Source organism: Acinonyx jubatus, chromosome A1 (genome assembly GCF_027475565.1).
Source record: "Acinonyx jubatus isolate Ajub_Pintada_27869175 chromosome A1, VMU_Ajub_asm_v1.0, whole genome shotgun sequence".
In the NCBI taxonomy this organism is placed as follows: Eukaryota; Metazoa; Chordata; class Mammalia; order Carnivora; family Felidae; genus Acinonyx; species Acinonyx jubatus.
The window spans coordinates 77,769,898-77,792,516 of record NC_069380.1 but is presented as its reverse complement, the minus strand read 5'-3'; the positions used below and the strand labels follow the sequence as shown (position 1 = coordinate 77,792,516).

Below are 22,619 nucleotides of genomic sequence, written 5' to 3'. Positions count from 1 at the left end.
CCATTACAGTTACGGACTGGAGACCCAGGTGCCTGGGCCTCGCACTGGCCCCCGACTCCTGATCCTACAAAAACCAGCCGGCACACTTGGCCAATCCAATCAGCAGGTTCGATGTAAGGAGTTCATCTTCCACCGCAGGAGATGAGCGGCGGTCATAAAGTCCACATTAAGAATCTTGTAAGAGGGGACAAATAATGTGACAGCCATCAAAACACTGCCTTAGGGGGTGGCCTCCAAAATGCCAGTTCATGGGGATGTGATCAGCAGGGGAGACCCCGACAAGTGCCTTAGTCACATGCCCGCTGGAATTGGGATCCAAGGACTTAACGTTTTACATAAAAATCCTGCAATCTCTTAAGTGAGACTTAAGAGCCTGGTGACTCCCACAGGAGTAGGAATTTCAGAGGCTGACCGTGTGGCCTTTCTCTTTCCTCTTCATTAATCTTTTATTCTGTCATCTTCTTTTTTATATATTTTTCTCTCCTATGGTTCTTGAGTAACCATTTTTTAATAGACATTTTTTTACTCCATCCCCAACATTTTCTCACCCTTCATGGCGACGTGCCTGGTGGGCACCTGACGACTCCAGACCCTGAAGCGCAGAGCAGTGGTTTGTAATGTGCACGTACAGAACTTTCTAGAGGTTACAGACTACTCTGCAGCTGACTTACTCAGAGTCACAGAACCTGTGTGCGGTGTTGGAATCTGGGCAGGGAGCCGTCTCACATACACGGCAGTGTTCAACCTCGTTTCATGTCGCTTCGAACTTCTGATGCTATCCTAGTCTATTTCCCTTTCTCCTTGTCTCGTTAGTGTTAGCTTGTTGGGCGCTAATCTTCCTCTTCCAATAAAGCCAAAGGGATCCTTCTTCTCATCTCAGCACACCTGTTTCAGCTCCACCCTGTAAATCCTGCGCAGAGGTCCCCAAGTAAGGACGGAAACGGGATGTGTTCCCCTTTTCCAGGGAATGCGTTCACGATGTGCTCAGTCTACGGCCACTTCCAGCCTGTGGGCTACATCAGAGGCCAGTGGCCCTTCACCTCCTGTTCTAACATCGTGTCTGCGCTCACATCTGCATCCGCCGAAGCCTGACCTCCCGAGGCCCTCTGGAGCGCTATTTTCACCTTTTGTGGCTGTTCTTGCCACACGGACGTGAGAAACACACCTGCACTCCTCTCCCCAGACTTAGGAATTTCTCCCACATCGCTGATGCCTACGTAGGATCATGGCATGACTCATACAGTACAATAGTAATGGGATTAGGCTTTAATAAAAATTCTCTTAAAGATCTATTCTTTCTTAAAGCGACCAAAAAAAAAAAAAAAAGGCATCTGGGAAGATAACTGGGGCCTTCTCATTGCTCGTGGCCACCGACCCACGGTCTTCCCACCATGGCGTCACCCACCTGCTCCCACACATGAGTGTGTGGTTTTGCTGTGCCTTTGAATCCTGGGCTCATTTGTTAAGGGAAGGAATTGTGATCCATCCTGTGTTCAGGTGATACTTGTTAGTGAAATCTAACTCGCTATTTCATGCAGAATCTCACACTCCACCCCACCCCGGCACTATCACCTCTTACCCTGTTTATTTTTCTCTGCAGCGGTGATCTGCTAACAGACTTTATCTATTTACTTGTTTATTGCGCTGAGCATGTGTCTTCCCATGCTAGAACGTAAACCCCACAAGGAAAGATAATTGTTTGTTTCCTTTATTACGTATCCCCATGGGCCTACGACGGGCCTAACTTTCGGTAGGTGATACATAAACTCTGTGGAATTAGTACCTGTTCTGTCAAGGGGTGCTGCCTCGATGCTTCACTATTGTAAAAATTAATCATCAGGCAATACTAAGCCCATGAACTAGTCGACGACAGATTGCACTGAGAAAAGACCGTGGCTTCCTCCTTTCTTTGCATAAATATTTCTAGGCCACCAACGTAGAAACTTCCCTCAGCTAGACCCCCCAAGTTCTGCTTACTGAATTCTGCCGTGGTGGGATTCTCCTCTGCCTGAATGTTTCACTCTCCACATGATAAAACAGACTTAATTTTTGATTAGATTGTGGTCATAGGGAAGCCTGATGGATTTTTTGAGGATTGTGGTCAGCGAACATCTACGCAGACTAAGACAGACACTCTGGTCAGAGCCCCGACGTGGAGGATGCTGACGTGAGGCCGGGAAGTAAGGAAATGATATCTAAGTGGCTTTTCCCTAAGACGCTTAGAGAACTGAATACATATTATTTATATTTAATGATGAAGAAGCTGCTGGCAAGCCAACAGCTGGACGGATTTCTATTAAAAATATATTAGGGCAATGATACTGCTGTGGGCACTCAGACACCGGAAGGCAGAACATCGGGGCCCCAAACAGGCACTCCCCTCCTCTTCTCCACTGACCTTCACTGGCTGACTCCCTTGCTGCTGCCCATAGGCAGGCGCTCACGGCCTCGTAGGAGGCGCTCAGCCGCGTGGTGGGGTCCCTCTTTGGCTTGGGTGGAGGCTGTTTCCGCGGCGACGGGAGGCCACTGCTGTCATCCAGGCTGGACACCGAGTGCAGGGAAGGAGACCGGGTGGACGGGCCGGCCAGAGACTGGATCAGGCCATCCACCGCCATGGGTACCGGGATGGAGGTGTACTGGAAATGCCTGGGTCCACCCTTGTCTTCGGCTCTTGGGGGAACAACACACAAACAGCACCCCACCAGAGGGGCCCAGATGCATTATTCAGATGGTAACAATGAACCCGCTCAAGCAGACACAATCACACCGTGGCCGGAGGATTCATGGGTAGCACTCTGGTTAACCCGGCATCCAGAGAGGGCGGCCCAGCCTTCCGGCCCCAGCTCTATGATGAATGAGCACGGGGGAGATGCATCACAGTGACTTTTTCAAAATCTCACACAAACGCAACCCTTCTGAAGGAGCGCCCCGTTTTCTATCAGGCACTCCCTGAATGAATTTTTCACACTCTGATTATTAAGCAAGTCAGACAACCAGAATTTCAATCTGAATGATAATTTCGGGGATGATAATATCCATCGTAATAGAGAGTTACTGATGCATCAAATGCAAGGAGTTCATCATCGCCCATTGGCAAAGAGCAGATACTTGACTTAAAACTGTCAAAAGTTTACACTCCTTCGCGCGCCCTCTCTCCCCTTCCTTCTTCTCCCCTCATGTAAACTCCGTGAACAAATCATTTCATTATGCGCAGAATTATTATTTTTGTTCTGTTACTTCATCTGGTTGTCCAATGCCAAGCGAACCGCCACTGGGATCCAGTAACTCAATAGAAAAAAAAATTCCTTCTTCCCTTAATTTTACATCAGGCGAATGAACACATAATCAAATTGGGAAATTGGGGTGGCGGTTTAGTGCCTGCCGTGAAAATAATAAATATTATTCTGGGAGTCAGATGAAATGAATAGTTAGCTGGTCTAAAAAAAAAAAATTCCTTCTGGCTTCACATGTCAATGTAATCATGTACTGGTGAGATGTCAATGCATTCATTTTACAAGGAGTCTCCGAGCATTTGTTCTTGTAATTATATCTTTGTGTGGCAGAGCACCAGCCGGGCTGGGATCTACCACAAGGCAGAGCCAGACACCCATGTAGAAAATGAACTAGCTGAAGATGAAAGCTAGCACTCAGTGAATAATTTGTTTTCCCTGTAATGTTTAATTACAGTTTTCCGTACAAAGGGAATTTTTTTTCAGTATTTAATCACTGAGATATTTGAAGCTAATTAGCGAGAGACACATCACCATTTCATCTTTAATAAAAAATCATTTGACATAGGCATTGAAGACGAAGGGGAGTCGTTTTCGATGGGAAACAACCAGATAGCGCCAAGTTCCTGCGGAAAAACAAACATCTGCCCGACGGCGAGTTAGGACCCAGGTCCCTGCCCTCCCAGGGAGGGCGACTGAGGGCCACGGGTGTCCTCGTCATTCACAGACAGGCAAGAGTGACAAACTGGAGGAGGACCAGGTTGCCTCCACATTTCTATTTCGAGCTCAGCATCCGAAGTGAACTTTAAAATCAAAAGCTTTCCCCCAAACCTTCCGTATTGGCGAAGAAAATGTGACAGATTACTAAGGGCAATATATACATACAACCATTGATTTCACTACTTTTCTGCTTTCAGAAAACAGAATATACCATTATGCCCATTTGGGGGGTCAGATTTCCAGAAGTTTCTACGAGTCACCCTTATATACATAAGACTTGTATAGGGGCACCTGGGTGGCTCAGTCGGTTAAGCGTCCAACTTCAGCTCAGGTCATGATCTCACAGTCTCGAAGTCCATGAGTTCAAGCCCTGCATCAGGCTCTGTGCTGACAGCTCAGGGTCTGGAACCTGCTTCGGATTCTGTGTCTCCGTCTCTCTCTGCCCCTCCCCCACTCACGCTGTGTTTCTCTCTGCCTCTCAAAAATGAATAAATGTTAAAAAGAAATTTTTAAAAAATGGACTTACATAAAGATGTCAAGCACCAAGTTATATATTTTTGCTAAGACAGAAACGTTAGCTGCCTTAAAACTTTGGCCTTGAGATGGTAAGTGATACAAGCATCATAGGGGAAGCGGTGATTATTTCCTCTGGCAAAACTAACACATATAGCACCTATTGCAAGAAAAGAAACCACAAGAGGGGACCCTTTTAGATTGCGAGGAGGTTTCAGATAGCAAACTGTGCATGTATCCACTCTTCTTCCCGTAACCGCTGTCATGTTTGACTGAACTTTGCATTAAGGGCTATCGGAATTTTCTTGGCTCCACGGATCAATTACAAAGGTAATTAAAGTTGCATTCTATCTGCCTTTACCTTTTGGCTCCTTCCTCTGGCTTGTTTCTGGCTTCTGCCTTCTCTTGATGGTGAGCAGCCTTCATTTCGTTCCGGAGCCGGTCATTTTCACGTGCAATGTCGGAAGCGTTCTGAATGACCAGGGCATCGTAGGTCTTCAACCCCATGTCCTCTGTGATCTGCAGGAAGCTGTTGATGGACGTGACCTCTCGCTGTCTGATGCTCCTTTTCTGAAGCAAGTGCTGGCGTGCTAGAAATCCCCTTATAACTTCCATAAAAGAACACAATCAGGGGTCAGCCAGAGGAGCAGAAGTGAAACCCCAGACGTGCAACAAACAAAAGTCACAACACATGTATGTTTGAGCAGCTATAAAATAAGACCCGTTTGACTCAGAATAAGAGTTCACAAAACATTCTAATCTCGTATTTGAAAAGATATCGAAACCCAGCAATGATAACACTAGACGCAAATTCCTTAATTCGAGTCCTGACACGTCCACACTTCTTTCCCTAACACAGGCTGGATGTGATGGACTGGATTAAAGTCAGAGGGCAGGAAGTAGGTTCAAACCCCAGAGAATTCTGCAGTGGGGCTCCAACTGGACCATTTTAGGACCATTATTATATCAGAAACGTCTGAGGCTTATGGAAGTAGTCTTCTGACATATCACGTGATGTGTTAACCAGGCCGTGATTAAACTCCTAGAAAAGCTAACACTGCATTTAAGACATTGGTTTTCCCTTGAAATTATAGATCTTAGAATTCAAGCAGTTCCTTCTAACCGTAGAACCTTAGAATTGGAAGGGACAGCGTCCTAAGGTCACAGTGCCCACACGGGAATTCCTGCACCTGTCCACAGCATCCAGGGAAGGGGTCATCTAAATCCTCCCAAACACACGGGCTCCCTCTCTCACTTAAATGCAGAGTCTGCATTTAAGACTCTGGAAAGAGATCGTGTAGAAATTTAGGATGTCCTTTCTGCTTTCCGGGGATATGGAGCTAGAAAAATGTGTGAGAACCGGGAGGAATAAGTGGGTGAACATACTTTGAAATCGTCAGCCTGTCACTAACTAATGGTAAGACTTCATTTTAAAGATACTTTCATGTGTTAGACCTTCCATCGTCAAATGCCAAACCCCGGTGATAATTAATACGCCATTAGGTCCATTTTGCAACCAAAGAAAGAGCTTAGTGAAGTCAAGAAAACTTCTCTAGGTAAACACAACCAATGAACGGGAGAGCCAGGGTTCAGCTCTCCGTGCTTACATGACAAACTCACTCCTCTCCCTTTGACCATACAGACGCTGCCTTAGCTCTCCAGAGAGCAGAGCCCCAACGGAGGAGTCATAGCGAAGCATGTTTGTGATTCATGTGAGAAGGTGCGTTCTAGCAATGGGCACAGGGTGTAAATGGAGAAGGGCGTCTCGTGAGAGAGGGAGCCCGTGTGCTTGGGAGGATTTAGATGACCCTTTCCCCTGGATGCTGTGGACAGGTGCAGGGATTCCCGTGTGGGCCTTGTGACCATAGGACGCTGTCCCTTCCAATTCTAAGGTTCTACGGTTAGAAGGAGCTGCTTGAATTCTAAGATCTATAATTTCAAGGGAAAACCAATGTGTGTAACAAAGATGCTTTATTTTTCTTTATAGTGCATGTCAGGAGTGGGGAAGGCCGTAAAACATGAAGTGTTTTATTTATTTAAAAAAATTTTTTTTTCAACGTTTTTATTTATTTTTGGGACAGAGAGAGACAGAGCATGAACGGGGGAGGGGCAGAGAGAGAGGGAGACACAGAATCGGAAACAGGCTCCAGGCTCTGAGCCATCAGCCCAGAGCCTGACGCGGGGCTCGAACTCACGGACCGCGAGATCGTGACCTGGCTGAAGTCGGACGCTTAACCGACTGCGCCACCCAGGCGCCCCAAACATGAAGTGTTTTAAAGTATTCCCTGGCCATAGAAGAATACATGTGTGGGTTTTTTATGATACTCATTTTGATGCCTTTACTTGATTAGAAGGTGGAAGGAAAGCTGGACACGACTTTCCACAATTATAGATGCAGAGGCAAATAATGAGCAGACATCCAAAGTGCTTAAGGTAGGGCTCCTGGGTGGCTCAGTCGGTTAAGCGTCCGACTTCAGCTCAGGTCATGATCTCACAGTCTGTGAGTTTGAGCCCTGCATCGGGCTCTGCACCGACAGTTCAGAGCCTGGAGCCTGCTTCTGATTCCGTGTCTCCCACTCTCTCTGCTTCTCCCCTGCTTGCACTCTGTCTCTTTCTCTCAAAAATAAATAAACATTAAAGAAAAGTAAAATGCTTAAGGCTTTTTTTTCTCCCCCAAATGGCAATACTAAATGTTTACCTACTCTGGAATGCAGTTGTATTAAGTGCAAAACAGTCATGCTGAACTAATCTAAAGGGGAAAAATATTAAGCCATAAAAGGTACTATCAGACTTTCAGGATTATAAAATGCACAAGTGTTAACCACGCGACGGGCACGTTGAGAGAGAGAAGGACAAGAATTCAAACTGGTCAGTTTGCTCGCTCATTCCTGTTCCATTAAAACAATTTGAGACATTGACTTTGGAAGGGTGAAGGTGAGGGTATATTCCGGATGTTTAATCTTGTGGAATAAAGGGAAGAATTAATGTGGCTCGGCTAGACTTCTTCTGCCCCAGGGAACAGCAGCACTATTCTCTGCACGCACATTCACCGGGGGTCTATCACTCTGCCTCCGGGGGACACCGTGTTCTCACACTTCATACTGGCGGCCTTTAAAAACCCTTTAAACATGATATAACAGTTGCTCAAAATTGGTGTCTTTAATAAGAGGCAACTAGGAAAAATGAATTTGCCACAAATCAATATTGGTCCTCTTGCTGACAATTTAAAAGACTGCTTTTATACACTTAACAGCATGGAGATCTTCACAGACAGCTTTCCTCCAGGACAGAAGGAACACAGAGGGTCCAAAAGAAGCTTCCATGAGGAATAATTTAATATTAAAATGATTAACGTTACAGCTTTCTCCCCAACGCCCCCCCCCGCAACATTTACAAAAGAAAAATGAGAACGCTTGAAAAACTGGAAATAACTCTAAATTACATACATTTCGAGTCAATTTCACACTAGCAAAAAGTATGGAAGGGGCTGTTCCAAGAGATGTAAAAGTAAAAATCAATAATTAATGCTTTGCATTTAAGAGCCTGTAATTTTAAAGCTGCTTTTATATCCATTATTTCATTTATGTAATCTGGAATTACAGTTTTTATCTTGGTGCCATTTTTTTTAAAGACCTGTCTCAATTTTGATCCTTAAAGGTGAAGGAGTGTCTAGATTTCTGCTTGTTTCTTCAGTTTTGGGTCAGGGGGGTCAGCTTAATCTTTGCCTTTAAATACAGGAGACCTTTCTAGTGAGCATCCCTGATGGAGGAAGATGCGTGTTCTTCTAATTGTGATGTAGGAAACTTTCCAGGAGAATCTGAGACCCTGCTCTATGGACGAATACCGTGCCAGCATAGGGACCTCCAATGACTCCACAGCTCAGGTATTAGGCACTGGTCTGGTCCATGGGGCCTCCCAGCCCGGTTCTAGCTGAGGCTGCAAATGCAGATTCCGATTCTCGAGGTGGTGGGGGCCCGAGCCTCTGCATTTCTAACCGGCTCGCAGGTGATGCTGACACGGCAGGGGCTCAGATCACCCGGCAGGTGTGGGGCTCACTGGCCTTTCCCTACACGGATGAAGGATGACCAGACTGTCATAACCCAGAGAGGAGCCAGACTTGCCCAGAGCTGGGGGGGAGGGTCTGCCTCCGTCACCTGGGGCTCCCCACGCCGCCTGGCTGACCTCCAGGCTGGTGAAAGTGGCTTCGGGAGACCACGCAGAGAACCAGCCACTCGACCTGCAGTTTGGAGGACACGGGGGCCGTGGGCCTGAGGTGGGTGCTGGCAGGCACTGACTGCCTAATGGCTCTGCTGGGAGGGGACGTACCTGTCGGGGTCCCAGCCTGTGTTTCTCAAGCACCAGCCTCCTTGTCAAGAAAGAGATGACTGTTTGGAGTCGTCTAGAGAGGCTTGTTTTAAAGCACTGTCTGTGGTGACTGGGGCTGAGGGAGAATTACAAGTGAATGTCCCAAGGGGAGCTCATGTCACTTCTCAGGGAGGCAGTGCACAGGAGTGCTGAGGTGCTCCCCTGGGCTCCAACAGCCTTTCAACGCCTGCAGCCCTTCCAGAGAGACCCTGTGCCGGACCCCCCAGGTGCCGCTTGGACAGAAGAGCAGCCCCGTCCCCTCACTCTTCCCTCTCTGTCACCAGCCCCAAGGGTCCACACACACCTGCCCGGACAGGCTGAGAGCCACGCCCACACCCCACCTGTGGGGCCTGAGCTGGCCAAGAGGGATGGTTTCACCTGGAAGGGAATTCTGAGCTTCGAACGTTACTTGGACTCGACCTGCCAAACTCTGATAGTTCAGGGCACCAGCGTGTGGCAGGGCTTTTTCTCATCAGAAAATGATGGGACCCCTAGGAGATTTCAAGCAGGGGCTCCATGGACAGGGGCTCGGACAGAATAAAACCAGTTTCGGACTGAGTTATGCTTGTGCTGGACATTTCCAAAAATAGCAGACAGCCAAGCTCATGTCAGCAGGTCCACCAAAAGCTAGCATGTCATTTCTCCTTCTTCAGCCTTTCTTTAAATATTTGTTCATGATATATAGTATAATATAATCATTAAGCAAATTAAAAACTAGTATCTAGTAAGTACATATGCTTTATGGGAAGCATAGTGAAGATTTTTCCAATGTACCCATTTTCAATGGTCACTTGGGTTTTTATAGGAAAAAAATCTTTTAAGTTTTTAAAATTAAGTTTATTTATTTGTTTTGAGGGAGAGGGAGAGAGGGCGAGCACAAGAGGGGGGTAGAGAGCAGGAGAGACAGAATTCCAAGCAGACTCTGAACCGTCAGCGCAGAGCTTGAACTCACGAACTCATGAGATCACGACCTGGGCCGAGATTAAAAGTTGGACGCTCAACACAGTAGGCCACCCAAGCGCCCCTATAGGTACAAAATTCTACATGGAATCTCCCCTAAAGCTAAAACGATGCTGTCTGCCATCAAAGGTAACACTCCAATATCCTTGTCACTTCCTAAAGGAAGCTAAGTGTCAGGGATTTCACCAAGGCATATGTAGAATTATGTAAAATGTGGTTTGGTGAATTTGTCTGTTCTGGTCCTCCAAACTCCAGCAGCATATACCAGTGGTGCTGATGGAAATGAACTAGGACTCTGCCTCATATCTGCGCCTAAGTGCCACACGGGGGATCCCAGTGTGGATTCAAAGGTACATCTTCCTGTCCTGTGCTTTTTGAACAGATCAACAAGCATGAATATTTGCCAGGGGGCGGACATGTAAATTGCAAGAAATGAACACTCTCTCTTCCAAATTCCGATCGAGGTGAAAATTTGCTGTAAGATTTCAGATGAAATGACCACCACATAAAGTATGTGCAGTGCATACAAGTGCTGGTAGAGAGCTGCCTGAGCCTGACTGTTTGCCCGGCTCCTCGAAACTGCCCACGCACAGTGTCACGGAAGGGGCCCGCTACCGTGTGGATCCCACTGACGTTTAACTAGAGGCGCACTAAGTGATTTTGTATCTCACGACTCAAAGACATTCAGAAAGGTTAGTGTGTAATTGTTACCTTTTTGGCAGGTTATAATTTTCCTCTGCAGCTGTAGGCACAAATCATTGAGCTGGCCGGCGTGCCAGTATTTTAGAAACACTTTTCGGACTCCCATCTGAAACACAAACAGCAGGGAGACATTAAACAGCATGAAGATGCCAAAAATAATGATGGAAAACAGTCAGGCAAGAGATTTTTCCAGGAGAGGATTAGAAGGAACAAAGCTAACAAAATTAATGCCAGTACATCTTCCTTAATTTTTTTTTAATGCGATTGCATTCACTCGCAATCCCAAAGGTTTTATTCTAATAAGTGTGTTTGCTGTGTGCACACAGGGTCGCTAATGTTTCCCAATGGCCGCTCACTGGAGTTGGGACGGCTGCCCCACGTGGTGCCTGTGAGAAACACTAGCCTTGGTTCCGGCAGGAGAGAAGACCGTTCCTGTCAATGGTCAATGAACACTCAGATCACAGAGTCAGAGCCTTGTCCTCCCTTTACGATTATTTTCCTTTTTCAACTCAAAGCAGGCTGAGTCCATGAAAAAGGAAAACAATAAAACAAAAAGACCAAAACAAAACAAAACAAACCCAAAAAACAAACAAAAAACCCCAAAACCCCGTAACACTGACATACAGAATTGTTGCCACTCTTTGTTTCCACCACCCCCTATGTGATTATAAAGTGGATGTGTAGATGACCACGGTTGTAGAGATGTAGCACAAAGGTAAAAGTCTCCACAAAGCCATCGATTGGCAAGGATCTTCTAGGTGATCGTATGAACAGTAACACAACGAACACTTCTCGCCAGAGCTTTGAAAAAGCGTGTCGCCAAATCGGCTTCTACAAAAGCCTTAGCGGTCTGCAAGCTGGTCTGGATGCACTGCGATGGAGGAAGGCAGCTGTCAGAGAAAAGTCTTTAAAACCACAGAACAATCAACCACATCCATCCATTTTTAAAGACATCTTCTTGTGTGTTGTGCGTGTTTTCTACAAATTCGCAGAATTGCGGTAGATGTGAGGAATCCCTTCATGACGTAAATTCCCACAGCCTCTTAGGGGAAGCAGGCGTGAATAATTGCAGAAGAGCCCAGTAAGGGCTAACATGAAACGCCGCAGAAGCTTGGAGGGGATCTTCTGCTAGATTAAGACAAAAACACTGCTTAGGCAAACCTTGTGATATGTTCATAATCACATTCTCAGCACTGGAGACAAATACCGGCGCGATGAGAAGACTAACACGTGTGCTCCCAAGCATGAGCTGGGGACATTAAAATGCTAACACCCTCCAGCCCCAGCATACATCACAATGACACCCGAGGCTTGCACGTATGCACACACCATTAGGTACTGGAAGGGTTTATAGGTCAGACTTGTCTCCAGAACGCTTGGCCAGAGGTGGTTTGCGAAGCTTTTCATATGGAAACGGAGTTATTCCAAACAGATGTTGTCACCCGCCCCCCCCTCCATCCTTCCATCTAGCTGTCCCCTTCGCCATGATCTGTTGTCTTAATGAAACACGCAGTTGTGCAAGAGGTTGGGGCCTGAATCTTGCATTGTGGCGGTCAGGGGGGTTATCAGATCAATGGGGAAAGTTCTCAACTACTGTCTGGTTTCAGAGGCTTCTGGTTGACTGAGTGCTATTCTTTGTTTAGTTTTCTTTTAGTTGGTTGAAATCTGAGACAGTCACCTGGGTGGGGAGCTACAGAGAGTTGTTACTTCCCCCCCTCCCCCCCCCATTGTATTGCCATTCTCTCTCCCTAGTTATTTTCCATAATTCATCATCTTTTTTTTTCCCCCTTCCCAACTGCTGACTTATTTTGGCAGTCAAGAGGAAAAGCAGTTGGTACTGTCTGTGGGCACTGCGGAACAAATCTGTGAGACAGGCACTGGGAAGGAGGGAGTATGGCAGCTTTCCGTTCAGCGCTGACTGCGGTATGCAACTCATTGTGGGAAACTTCATCCCAAAGGCAAAATTCATGCAAACCTGGGTCCCCAAATGAAACTCCAAAAGACTGATAGCCTGCAATACTACGCAATGGGGGGAGGAGTCAGTAATGATCACTGGGGGAACTAATTTATGGTGGGGGGGGGGTTTCAACATGGGCAAAAGACCTATGGAATGGAATTAAGAGAACTGGGTTCCACTCTCTTAACTAAAAGGAGACCCTGGCTGGACAGGAAGGTAGTTGGGTGGGATGACAAAGATCTCTTATAGTGACATTTCTAACAGCCATTCAAAACACCAAAGGAGGTTTATTTTAAGATTTCTGCTAGATTGGAGGGGGGGGGGGGCAAAGGAGGATGGTCTCCTCAAGGGGCTCACAGCGAAGCTTTTGGGGAAGATCAGAAGTAAGAAAAAATGACAGAGTTGTGTCCCAAGGACACCAAAGAGGAAGAAGTGATCAAGATGGTATTAGGTGGGATTCAATGAGAACCAAGTTATCTAAGCCATGTAGTCCTGAAGGATGGGCAGGTACTCTCCAGGGTGTCTAGGGATGGTGGGAGAAGATGAATGTGGGACAGAAAAACCAGCTGTTCCTTTCCTGTGAACAGCAAGGGTCAGAAAACTATCTTGGGGTACAGCTGCATTTATGGTGATAAGGGAAGAGGCCATGCATTGTAAACAGTGGCCACCTCATGAAGAGTCTTCCAGGGACAATTGGACATTTTCCTAGGAACAGTGAGGATGCATTGGGAGATTTACAGAGGTTCCTATCTAAATTTCATAAAAATAGATTTTTTAAATTTTTAAAAATGTTTTTATTTATTTTTGAGACAGAGAGAGACAGAGCATGAGCAGGGCAGGGACAGAGAGAGAGGGAGACACAGAATCCGAAGCAGGCTCCAGGCTCTGAACTGTTAGCACAGAGCCCGAAACGGGGCTCGAACTCATGGACTGTGAGATCATGACCTGAGTTGAAGTTGGATGCTTAACCGACTGAGCCACCCAGGTGCCCCTCATAAAAATAATTTTTCAGATTGTATTAGAAATTTATAAAGTTCCTTCTTAAAACTGTCTGGAGAATAGGTTGTCAGACTTGGCTTTGGGAGGTCCCTGGTGAAGCGGGGCAATATAAGGTCATCAACAATTTGGATTTGTTGTGGGTCTGTTGGCCAACTCTTACTTATCCTTCACGACTGAAATCAAACCCCACCTCCATTTTGATATCCATGCATCCACTTCTAGTAGGGCTTTGATGACTTCCATTTGCATTCCCATAATATCCTACAGATGATTCTTTGTTTCTCTTATTATATTGCATTGCATATTTGCCATTATGCACACATATTTAATCTCCTGAAGAATATGAAGATATATTCTTGAACTTCACAAGTGGTAAGGATGTGGGGAGGGTTAGATTCAGATTAGAAACAGAACATAAGGAATTGTGAAGTCTTGGTATAAGATGAGTCATAGCAATGGATGATAATGTCTTCAAGGATGAAAATAAGGTATGATGGACAATGAAGGCAGAAGCCAACCCAAAGTTATTGAGTAAGCTGGAGATAAGTCATGGAAGCCAGTAGGTGACAGAACACATGATGGGGCGGGGGGGATAAAGGGAAAAAGAAAAGTGGGGTGAAAGCAGTCCACAAATGGTGTAGATGTAAGACAGAAGGTTGGGGAGCAATGAGTCAGCTGGCCCCATTCCTCCACTGAGACAAAGGAAGTGAAAAAAAACTGAATCCTTGTAACAGAGTATTTTCAGGAATGTCCAGGTGTCAGTTCACACAAGGAGGCTAAATTAGAAGAGGAGTAAATATGGATGCGGTAGGCTTTTCTCTCAATGTATTAGAGATGTCCCAGGACCCGACAGTGGCTAGTTAAAGAGGGGTCTGAGTGCTTCACAGGGCAGATCTGCATGTCTCCAGGCAGAACAAAAGGAGTCCTTGTTGAGATCCACGGATTGGGATGATGGCAAGGGAGGAACTGGGCGGGAATGCGAGCACGGGGCATGTGAGAGTAGCAATGCTAGACAGACAGATGCTCCTCTGGGAGCCAGAAGGACAGTCCAGCCCCCAAAGCTCCTGGTGAGTGGGTATAGTTATGCCCATGAAAATTCTCCAGAGGTAGAGCCAAGGGCTTTGTAAGTGAGGGAAGCTTCTGTGCTTTCGGTTCAGTGGGAGGAGGCGAGGACGGAAGGCTGAATTCACATCACAAGTATCCCGCTAAGGCAGAGCTGAAGACTTGTGAACGTGGCTGTGTACTGTGCTACCATCACATTTATATGGGCTAGAAATTTCTTCTTTCAGCTGTTTGGGTACACTTTACACATATCCAATGGGACCGCCCGCCCACCCGCCCTTCCTTCCTTCCTTTCCTTCCTTCCTTCCTTGTCCTTCCCTCCTTCCTTCCCTTCTTTCCTTCTTTATTTCTTCCCTTCCTCCCATCCTTTCTTTTTTCCTTTCTCTTTTTTCCTATATATATATATTTTACCATGTAATTTACTCGTGGTTTGGCATTATTTAGAGACACTCATTGGTATTTTAGTATTTGTTCGAATTTGCTGGTCTTTTAGAGATGTCACGTTTATAGTAAATGCCTCTTCTCTCCTTAAAGAATGAAATTAGCCATTTAGTAGTATTTTGGATTTCTTTGTCAGAAACTGTTTTGAATAACACATTTTAGTATTAAGCCCTCTGCTATCGCTGATGCTAAGAATTAGTAGGACATACATCTAGGATTCTTTTTTTTTTTTTTTTTTTTAATCAGGAGAATCTAGACAAGATCACATGAGTTCTAAACCTTCATTGTCTATTAATGATGTTGACTAGGAGAAAAGCGTTGGTCTTTTTTATTTTTTCTATGGAATAAGTTCACGTAAAGTTACTCTGTGATCAGCGCATTAGTGTGCTACACCAAATCCAACAAATTAGGCTTCGTTTGAATGCAACCACATGTCCAGATCACCTACATTTTTAATTTTGGTTACATTCTCTTAAAAGAAGGTGTTTCTTAGAGAACCAGAGAAACAGAGAGGTTAAAACATTCTCCTACAGAGCCCTTTCCCTGTGTGCTCCCCAGACGCAGACTGTTCTGATCTGAGATTAAAATGTTAATGTCATTCTGACTCCTGTAAAAGTAAACCATCTGTGAATTATAGTCATTGCTATTTTTATTAGAAAACCATTAGGTTTTTTCTTTTTCTTTTTGAAGTGACAGATTTTCAAAGATTAAGCACAATTGTCATTGATGACTTCGAAAGCTTCAATTACTGTTACCGTTCTCAGGGAGTTTTTAGAGGTGTTGGCTGTGGGAGCTCAGACAGCTGCTGGAATGGCATTTCCATGGAGTGTGGGTGGCCTTGAGGCTGCACGGAGAGAGGTCAAGGGAACCTCTGAGGATGGCCTTCCCCCTTTTCTCCTTGTCCTCCTTCTCCTCGTCACTGAATGCTGCCTCCTAGCACAGAGGTGCGGGAAAGCAGAGAGGAGCCAAGCTTGGTGGCAGAGGCTGCCCTCCAGTGTAGTAGAGGGACAGGCACCCACGGTTTCCATGGCAACCCTGCATCCTACTGGCCTTGCCCTTTTAGGAATGTCCCACATTCACTGACTGGGAGACCCACCGGCAAAACTATCTTCAGAGCGATCTTTCTACACATCAAGCTCATGTTACATTCATGCTTATAGTTACTTAAGAGTAGGTCATGATTTTCAGGATAACGTTCAAACTCTCGAAATGTTTATTAAACTTCTCATAGTATGGTTTTACTCAACGCATTCAGATTTGTCTACTCTCAAACTACATCCTGTTGCTTGCTGTTTCAAAACGGGAACGTGTTTTTCTGCTCTGGTTTCACGTATATGATTTCTTTTTCCTTCAACGCATTTCTCTAAAGCGTCTACTGGATAAGCCCCTATTCATCCTTTAAAACACAGATGGCTTGGTGAACTCTAAGTTTAGTGCGTCCCTTACAACAACGAACTCATTCTAACAGCGATCCACGTCACTAATGCACCTTGTATATATCTCTGTAATACTACCGAGTTCCTGTTTTTGTCATTATTTGTATACCTGTCTGAATATTCCACATGACTGTGAGATATGGGTGGGCTAGGATAATGTCGGAAAAATATAAAGGGCATGAGTTACATCTATTAAGGTGAAAGAGATAAAAGTAAATGGAATACAAAAATGAAGAAAGTAGAATTTCAAGAGTGATTTTAATGGACACTAACTGTAACATGAACTCAGATATTAAAAATATAGTTCATTTTAAATATGTTAAAAAAGCCTAAGTCCATTTAAACTATTTAAATGCATTCATTTTGTAAAAACGCATCTAATGCAAAGAGCAAGACACAAAGACGCTACCTTGCACATTTCTGGTGCCACCACATTTCTCATAGATGATTATCTCAAACCGAAATCTAGATTTTATCTCATAATTCTAGATTCAGTAGTAGTTTATAAATAAATAGTAGTTCGGGGCTCCCGGGTGGCTCAGTTGGTTAAACATCCCACTTCGTCTCAGGTCATGATCTCGAGCCCCGTGTCGAGCTCTGTGCTGACAGCCCAGAGCCTGCTTCGGATTCTCTGTCTCCCTCGCTCTGCCCCTCCCCCGCTCACCCTCTGTCTCTCTCTCTCAAAAATAAAATGAAACATTAAAAAAATTAAATAAATAAAGTAGCTGCCTTCTGGCCACCTTCCTGACTGTCTCCAATTTATTAATCTTCCAGAAGCCTTCAATGACTCCATATTGCCTAGAAACTAAAATGCATATCTTTGGGTTTGGCATTCAAAGTCCTCCATAATATGATATTTGTTCATCTCTGAAGAGCTCACACTTTTTACTCTTCTACAACAGATGTTACTGACAGTTATTTTAACTTTTCACACACTCTGTGAGAGCAGAAATCCAACGGGAGACTTCTGTAGACACTATCAAGGGCCAATAGCATTCTTATGCTTGGAATTTGTATTGAATAATGTTACTACTGCTGTCAGCATTATGGTAGACATTGTCCCTCTACATCTATGTCTATAATTCTTGAAATAGCTTTATTAATAATTACCATAAATTATGTTTTAATAATAGTTTATGTGAATGCTTATTTTTTTGCTACAAACATGCTTTCTTTTTCATTATTACTGACAAAGAATTAATCCTTAAAAATTTTAATCTCCCTTACTTTAAAAGCATTAGCATTATTCTAATAAATATTTGTCCCATTTAAAGACAAGACATATAATGTTATAGTTGCATCAACAGTGGTCATCTTTCACTGTGATATTAGCATTCCGAAAAAAAAAAATGCCTGGTATCTCTCCAAGTGCCTACCAAGTAGGTCTGTTCCCAGACAAAACGGGTTTCTAGACAGCATGATGAACACCACACTCTTTCTTTTATGTGTTTTGATGTCTGCATCACTCTCCCCTCAGCCTGGTTTTCCTTCCTGCTGATCTGAGGATGTCATTGTGTTCCTCTAAAACACACTTCTTCCTACTTTTACCATGCAAAGCACTTTCTGTGCCTACCACGTAATCCCTTTCAAACAGAAACAGCTTCAAACTCCAACACTTCCACATGCACACCATGACCAGTCCTGCACACATTCGTGGTTCTGTGTCATTTTCACATACTCTCAGGCACATGGTATCTTGTAGCTTTCCCAATTTTTCTTTCTCTTATTTATTCATCCATCCTACCAAGTGTCTGTCCTCCCCATCTATTTAATCATTTATTCATCCATCCCTAACTCCATCACCCATCCACACATCCATCCATCCCTCCATCCAATCACCCACCCACTTATCTATCCCTCTGTTCATCCATCCAGCCACCCATCTATCCATCCATCCACCCATCCATCCATCCATCTACCCATCCACCCATCCATCCCTCCATCCACCTATCCATCTATCCTTCCTTCCATTCATCCATTCATCCATCCATCCATCCATCCATCCATCCACCTACCCATCTATCCTTCCTTCCTTCCTCCCTTCCTTCCTTCCTTCCTTCCTTCCTTCCTTCCTTCCATCCATTCATCCACCTATCCTTCCATCCATCCATCCATCCATCCACCCACCCATCCATCTGTCCATCCGAACATTTGCCAGGGGCTTTCCCGATACCAGTCACCTTGCCAGGCTCCAGGACCACAAGGACAAATAGAATATAATCTATCCTTTCAAGAAGTTCAGTAAAACAACCATTTAACTAAAATTCATCTTCTCCGGGCTAAATTCACACATTTCCCTGATTTGCTTCTTGGATTCATTATATTTATAAGGATGGGCATTATTTTATGTGTGTATATTTTATTATTAATATTTCAGTATTTTACATTTTTCATGGTAGCTTTGAACAACTACCAAATGGAAATATTCTAATGTTCAGCCTGGCTCTGAATGTATTTTTAAACATCCTCAGAGGATACATTTATACTAAAATACAAGTTCTCTTTGTTATAAATAGACTATTCTTGAAGTTTAACTTCAACACAGAGAAGATAATTACAGCCACACACATCTAACAGAGTACTGTATCTTCTGGTATTTGAGGAAGGTGGTTTGGCTCGAATTACACATAATTACAGGCTAAGAAAATTAATTACTCTCACCTGGAACAGTATGACCTGTACAGCAAGCAGTGATGAATAAAAACTACTATTTTGAGCTTCCTGGTGAATAACTTACTGTGCGATCCTGTATATTATTTCATTACAGAAAGCATGTCGACGTGGTCAAGAGCACTTACAAAAATAAACCTCTTCGTCTCCAAGTCACACATGGTGAAAAGCAAACCAAAGCCAAACCCAAACAAAGCAGACCGGCTTCAAAAGCAGATAGGAAAGTGCATCAGATAAGTTAATGTATTCATTTCAAGAGCGCCGCTGGTCTTCCTTTGTAACAAGATGGCCTCAAGAACATCACTAGGAATTACCTGCCTCATGGAACATACACGTTATAAACGATTAAGAGCAGCAAATACAGTCACAGCCCGTCATGCCGCCTGTGGCACAGACGCCCTGGCAGGGGCCTCCGCCACCAGTGTCCAACAAGGCACTTCCCTTTGCACCTTCTGATGCTTGCTTTACTTCCAAAAAACAGGAACCCTCCCGGTCCTTCGTCGCGGGCACCGGCTCTTATCTTGCTCATCCTCAAGAGTGCTTTTAGATATAATAAAAAATACATAGCTTTCCTAATTGTCCCAAAAACATGTTCTGTGGTTGTGTTCATGGGTTCTTTGAGATTCACCTGCATGTATTCTTTCAGCCCCTGGAGGGCCGCGTGCTTCCATCGTTCAGAGCTCCGCACGTATTTTGTGCAGCAAATTCACGCTTGTTAGAGATGCCGGTTTGAAAAGAGATCTCGCTCTTCAAGTGATTTAACGGGCCTATCTGTGGAAGGTCACCGTGAGTCCTCTCCCGCCCCTTCTCCGCTCTTTGTCTCGCCCATCACAGCTCCATGTGCACGGGCTACGACACCCGTTTGTTAACTGGCTTCCTGGCTCTGCGCTTGCCGTCCAACAACACATTTTTTTCACGTTTAAAGCATAAATCATGTCACGTTACCACCCTCTTTGAAGCTCATCGGTGGTTTCAAAGGGAACTTAAAACAGAATGCTGTGTTTTGATGCAACCAAGGTCCCAGGGGCTTGGCCACCGCTCACCGCTAAGCACCGACCTCAAGACGGTGAAACTGCTTCCTGATCTGCAGAAAAACCCTTTGCTATTACAAGGCTTGGGGCATGTAGCAGGTGCTTAATAAAGGCTTACTGCAGGACTAAATAAACCTGGAGCTGGGGAAAATTAGATCGACACACACGAGATGGAACTGGATTAGGCACGGTCGAAACTGCCGCGTTTTAGAAGCTGTCAAGCAGTTGTCAATTACCGTCCAGGAAGACTGAGCTTTGCAGGGCCACCAACCAGTGTAATCGCTACGATTTTCTACCCTTCCCAGCAATAAGTTCATCAGCCACTCACATTCATTTTCCTCCCTAGGGCGGCAATAATGAAACAAAGGAGGCTGAGAAAACACTGCCCCAATGCACCGTTCTCTCCCCTCGTCTCCTTGTTCCTGGGGCTCTGTCACCTGCCCCAGCAGCTCTCAGCCGGCACCCTCTGTCCCCGCCCCGCCCCTACCTCCTGCTCCTCAGCCTTCAGATCTCAGCCCCCGAGTGTTCTTCTTACAGATGCCCTTCATGACACCTGGCCTGTCTATACCGGGTCCTCACGGGTTGCCCCCCCAGAGTGGATCCCAGCCTGTGCTTATTCGTTAGTTTAGTGTTGTTCCCCCTTAGCCAGTAAGCCCGCAGAAGAGGGGTATCGCAGTCCTTCTTTACATCACACCCCCTTCTTTATAATCACCTTGGTGCAACTACAGGGACATCAGTGGTGCTCCATAAATGCTCCTTGACTCGATCAACCAGGAAGCCTGAGCTAGAGGAAATTCGGTTGGTCTCCAGGAGATGAAAGCTGGGTCAGGAACAGGCACAACTACCTCTCACTTGGCAATTATTAAGTGCCTGATTTTGGACTTAGTCTTTTGTGTAAGGAAGTTGAGAGAACAATATGAAATTACTTCCAAGGAGAAACTATCACACATGTCAGTAAGGCTTGACGGTGGATGCCTTCATTTCCAAAAAGAGAATGTCGCAGTAAGTAGGTTCATTCATTCAGTCGACAAACACCGGTTCCATGTCGACTCTGTGCCAGACCCTGTAGGGGATGTAACAGTGAACCACAAACACGCATGCGCACGGTGCCTGAGGACATACATGAAAAAAGAGAGACATACGGTTTCCTCAATGGAGTTCAGGGTGAAATAGGAGAGAGAGGCACTGACCGAGAATCCAATTCTGTAATATTATTTTTAAAAACTGAGTCGGTGAAGACACAGAAGACATTTGGGGCAGTTATCTCTAGGTAGTTCAATTGCAGGTGATCTGTACTTTCTTCTTTAATTTTCTCTATTTTTCAAGTTTCTTATCAGAAATAAATACTACTTTCATAATAAAAATGTGTCTGTATATATGTATGCGTGTGTATTTAGTACAAGAGAAAAAGGGAAATAAATATATGTGCATATATATAGTAATTCCCAGTTTATAATGCACACAGTACCAAGAGATACACTAGGATCCCTAACGCTTATTATTTTCAACATTAATAATTCTAGAGGAAGGGAAGGGATATGAGAGAAAGAATAATTTTATGGGCTATTTTCTGGCTTGTACTTACAGTTGATTTATGAAGTGCTCCTTGAGTAATAAAACAAAGGTTATAAACCATTAATTTATTGTGCTAATAAGAGCCAAGGGCTCCAATACCATTGTCTTGTCTTAGAAGATGTAAGAAAAAAAGTGGAAGGTGCTTAAAACTTTAACAGTTTCTTGCTTTTACTTTTATTATCTTTTCTCTACCGTACTATTTTAGATTAATGAAATAATAAATCCTTCATCCAACTGATTTTATTTAATGTTATGGTAAAATGTTAATCTTGCAATTCTCAGCACTGTTAAGAGTGGCTCCTTCAAAGATCATATATTTTACAAAGACACACCACGAAATCTAGGCCACTCCTTGAAAATTACATTGGAAGATGACGATAAAGAACATAATTACTGTAATTTTTTTTTTGGTTAGCGAGCACACACAAATAGAAAAAGTGCATTTCGTTAAGATTTGGGGTTTGCCCTTTGTGACAGCCTTTTGTGACTTCTTTCAGAATCTCAGTCCCTCTCGCTCTCTCTCATACACACACACACACACAGACATGTACATGCGCACACACACGCACACACATCACACAGGAGAACGAGCAAGTATCATCTCATCTGGGTCGTTGGGACGGAGCTGACGCTCTCATTTTGTGGCTCACTTTCTGTCTGTAGGATCTTGAATAAGTCACCGGAAGTCTTCCTGGGTCTGACTTCTCGTCCTCAATATGTCTGAGGCCATGTAAAATCTGTCTCAATTTCTCCTTCCACAGTTTCCAGTCACAGTGACCATGAGCACCTGCTTCAAGGGAACCTCACCTCACAGGACTCTTTCCTTTGCCTGTCCACAAAGCAACCCCCACCCCAAAGTTTCAAAATCCGCTTGAAAGGACAATGACACTTCTCTGGGAAAGCTCCCCTACATGGGGGCCAGCCAGTCCCCGGCGCTGACTTCCCCTGCGCTCTGAGC

The 22,619-nt window shown here is 44.7% G+C and overlaps 1 protein-coding gene across 3 annotated transcripts in view; it reads right to left on the bottom strand.

Annotated features, from left to right (window-relative positions):
- MYO16 (myosin XVI) overlaps positions 1–22,619 on the bottom strand; it is a 605,690-nt gene that overhangs the window by 73,045 nt on the left and 510,026 nt on the right. For all 3 annotated transcript variants that reach the window (XM_027065214.2, XM_053217786.1, XM_027065212.2), the window contains exons 29-31: positions 10,500–10,596; positions 4,825–5,071; positions 2,399–2,670 (exon numbers count right to left, since the gene is read on the bottom strand). In XM_027065214.2, coding sequence (XP_026921015.2) covers positions 2,399–2,670; positions 4,825–5,071; positions 10,500–10,596 — 616 coding nt within the window. The remainder of the gene's footprint in view (positions 1–2,398; positions 2,671–4,824; positions 5,072–10,499; positions 10,597–22,619) is intronic.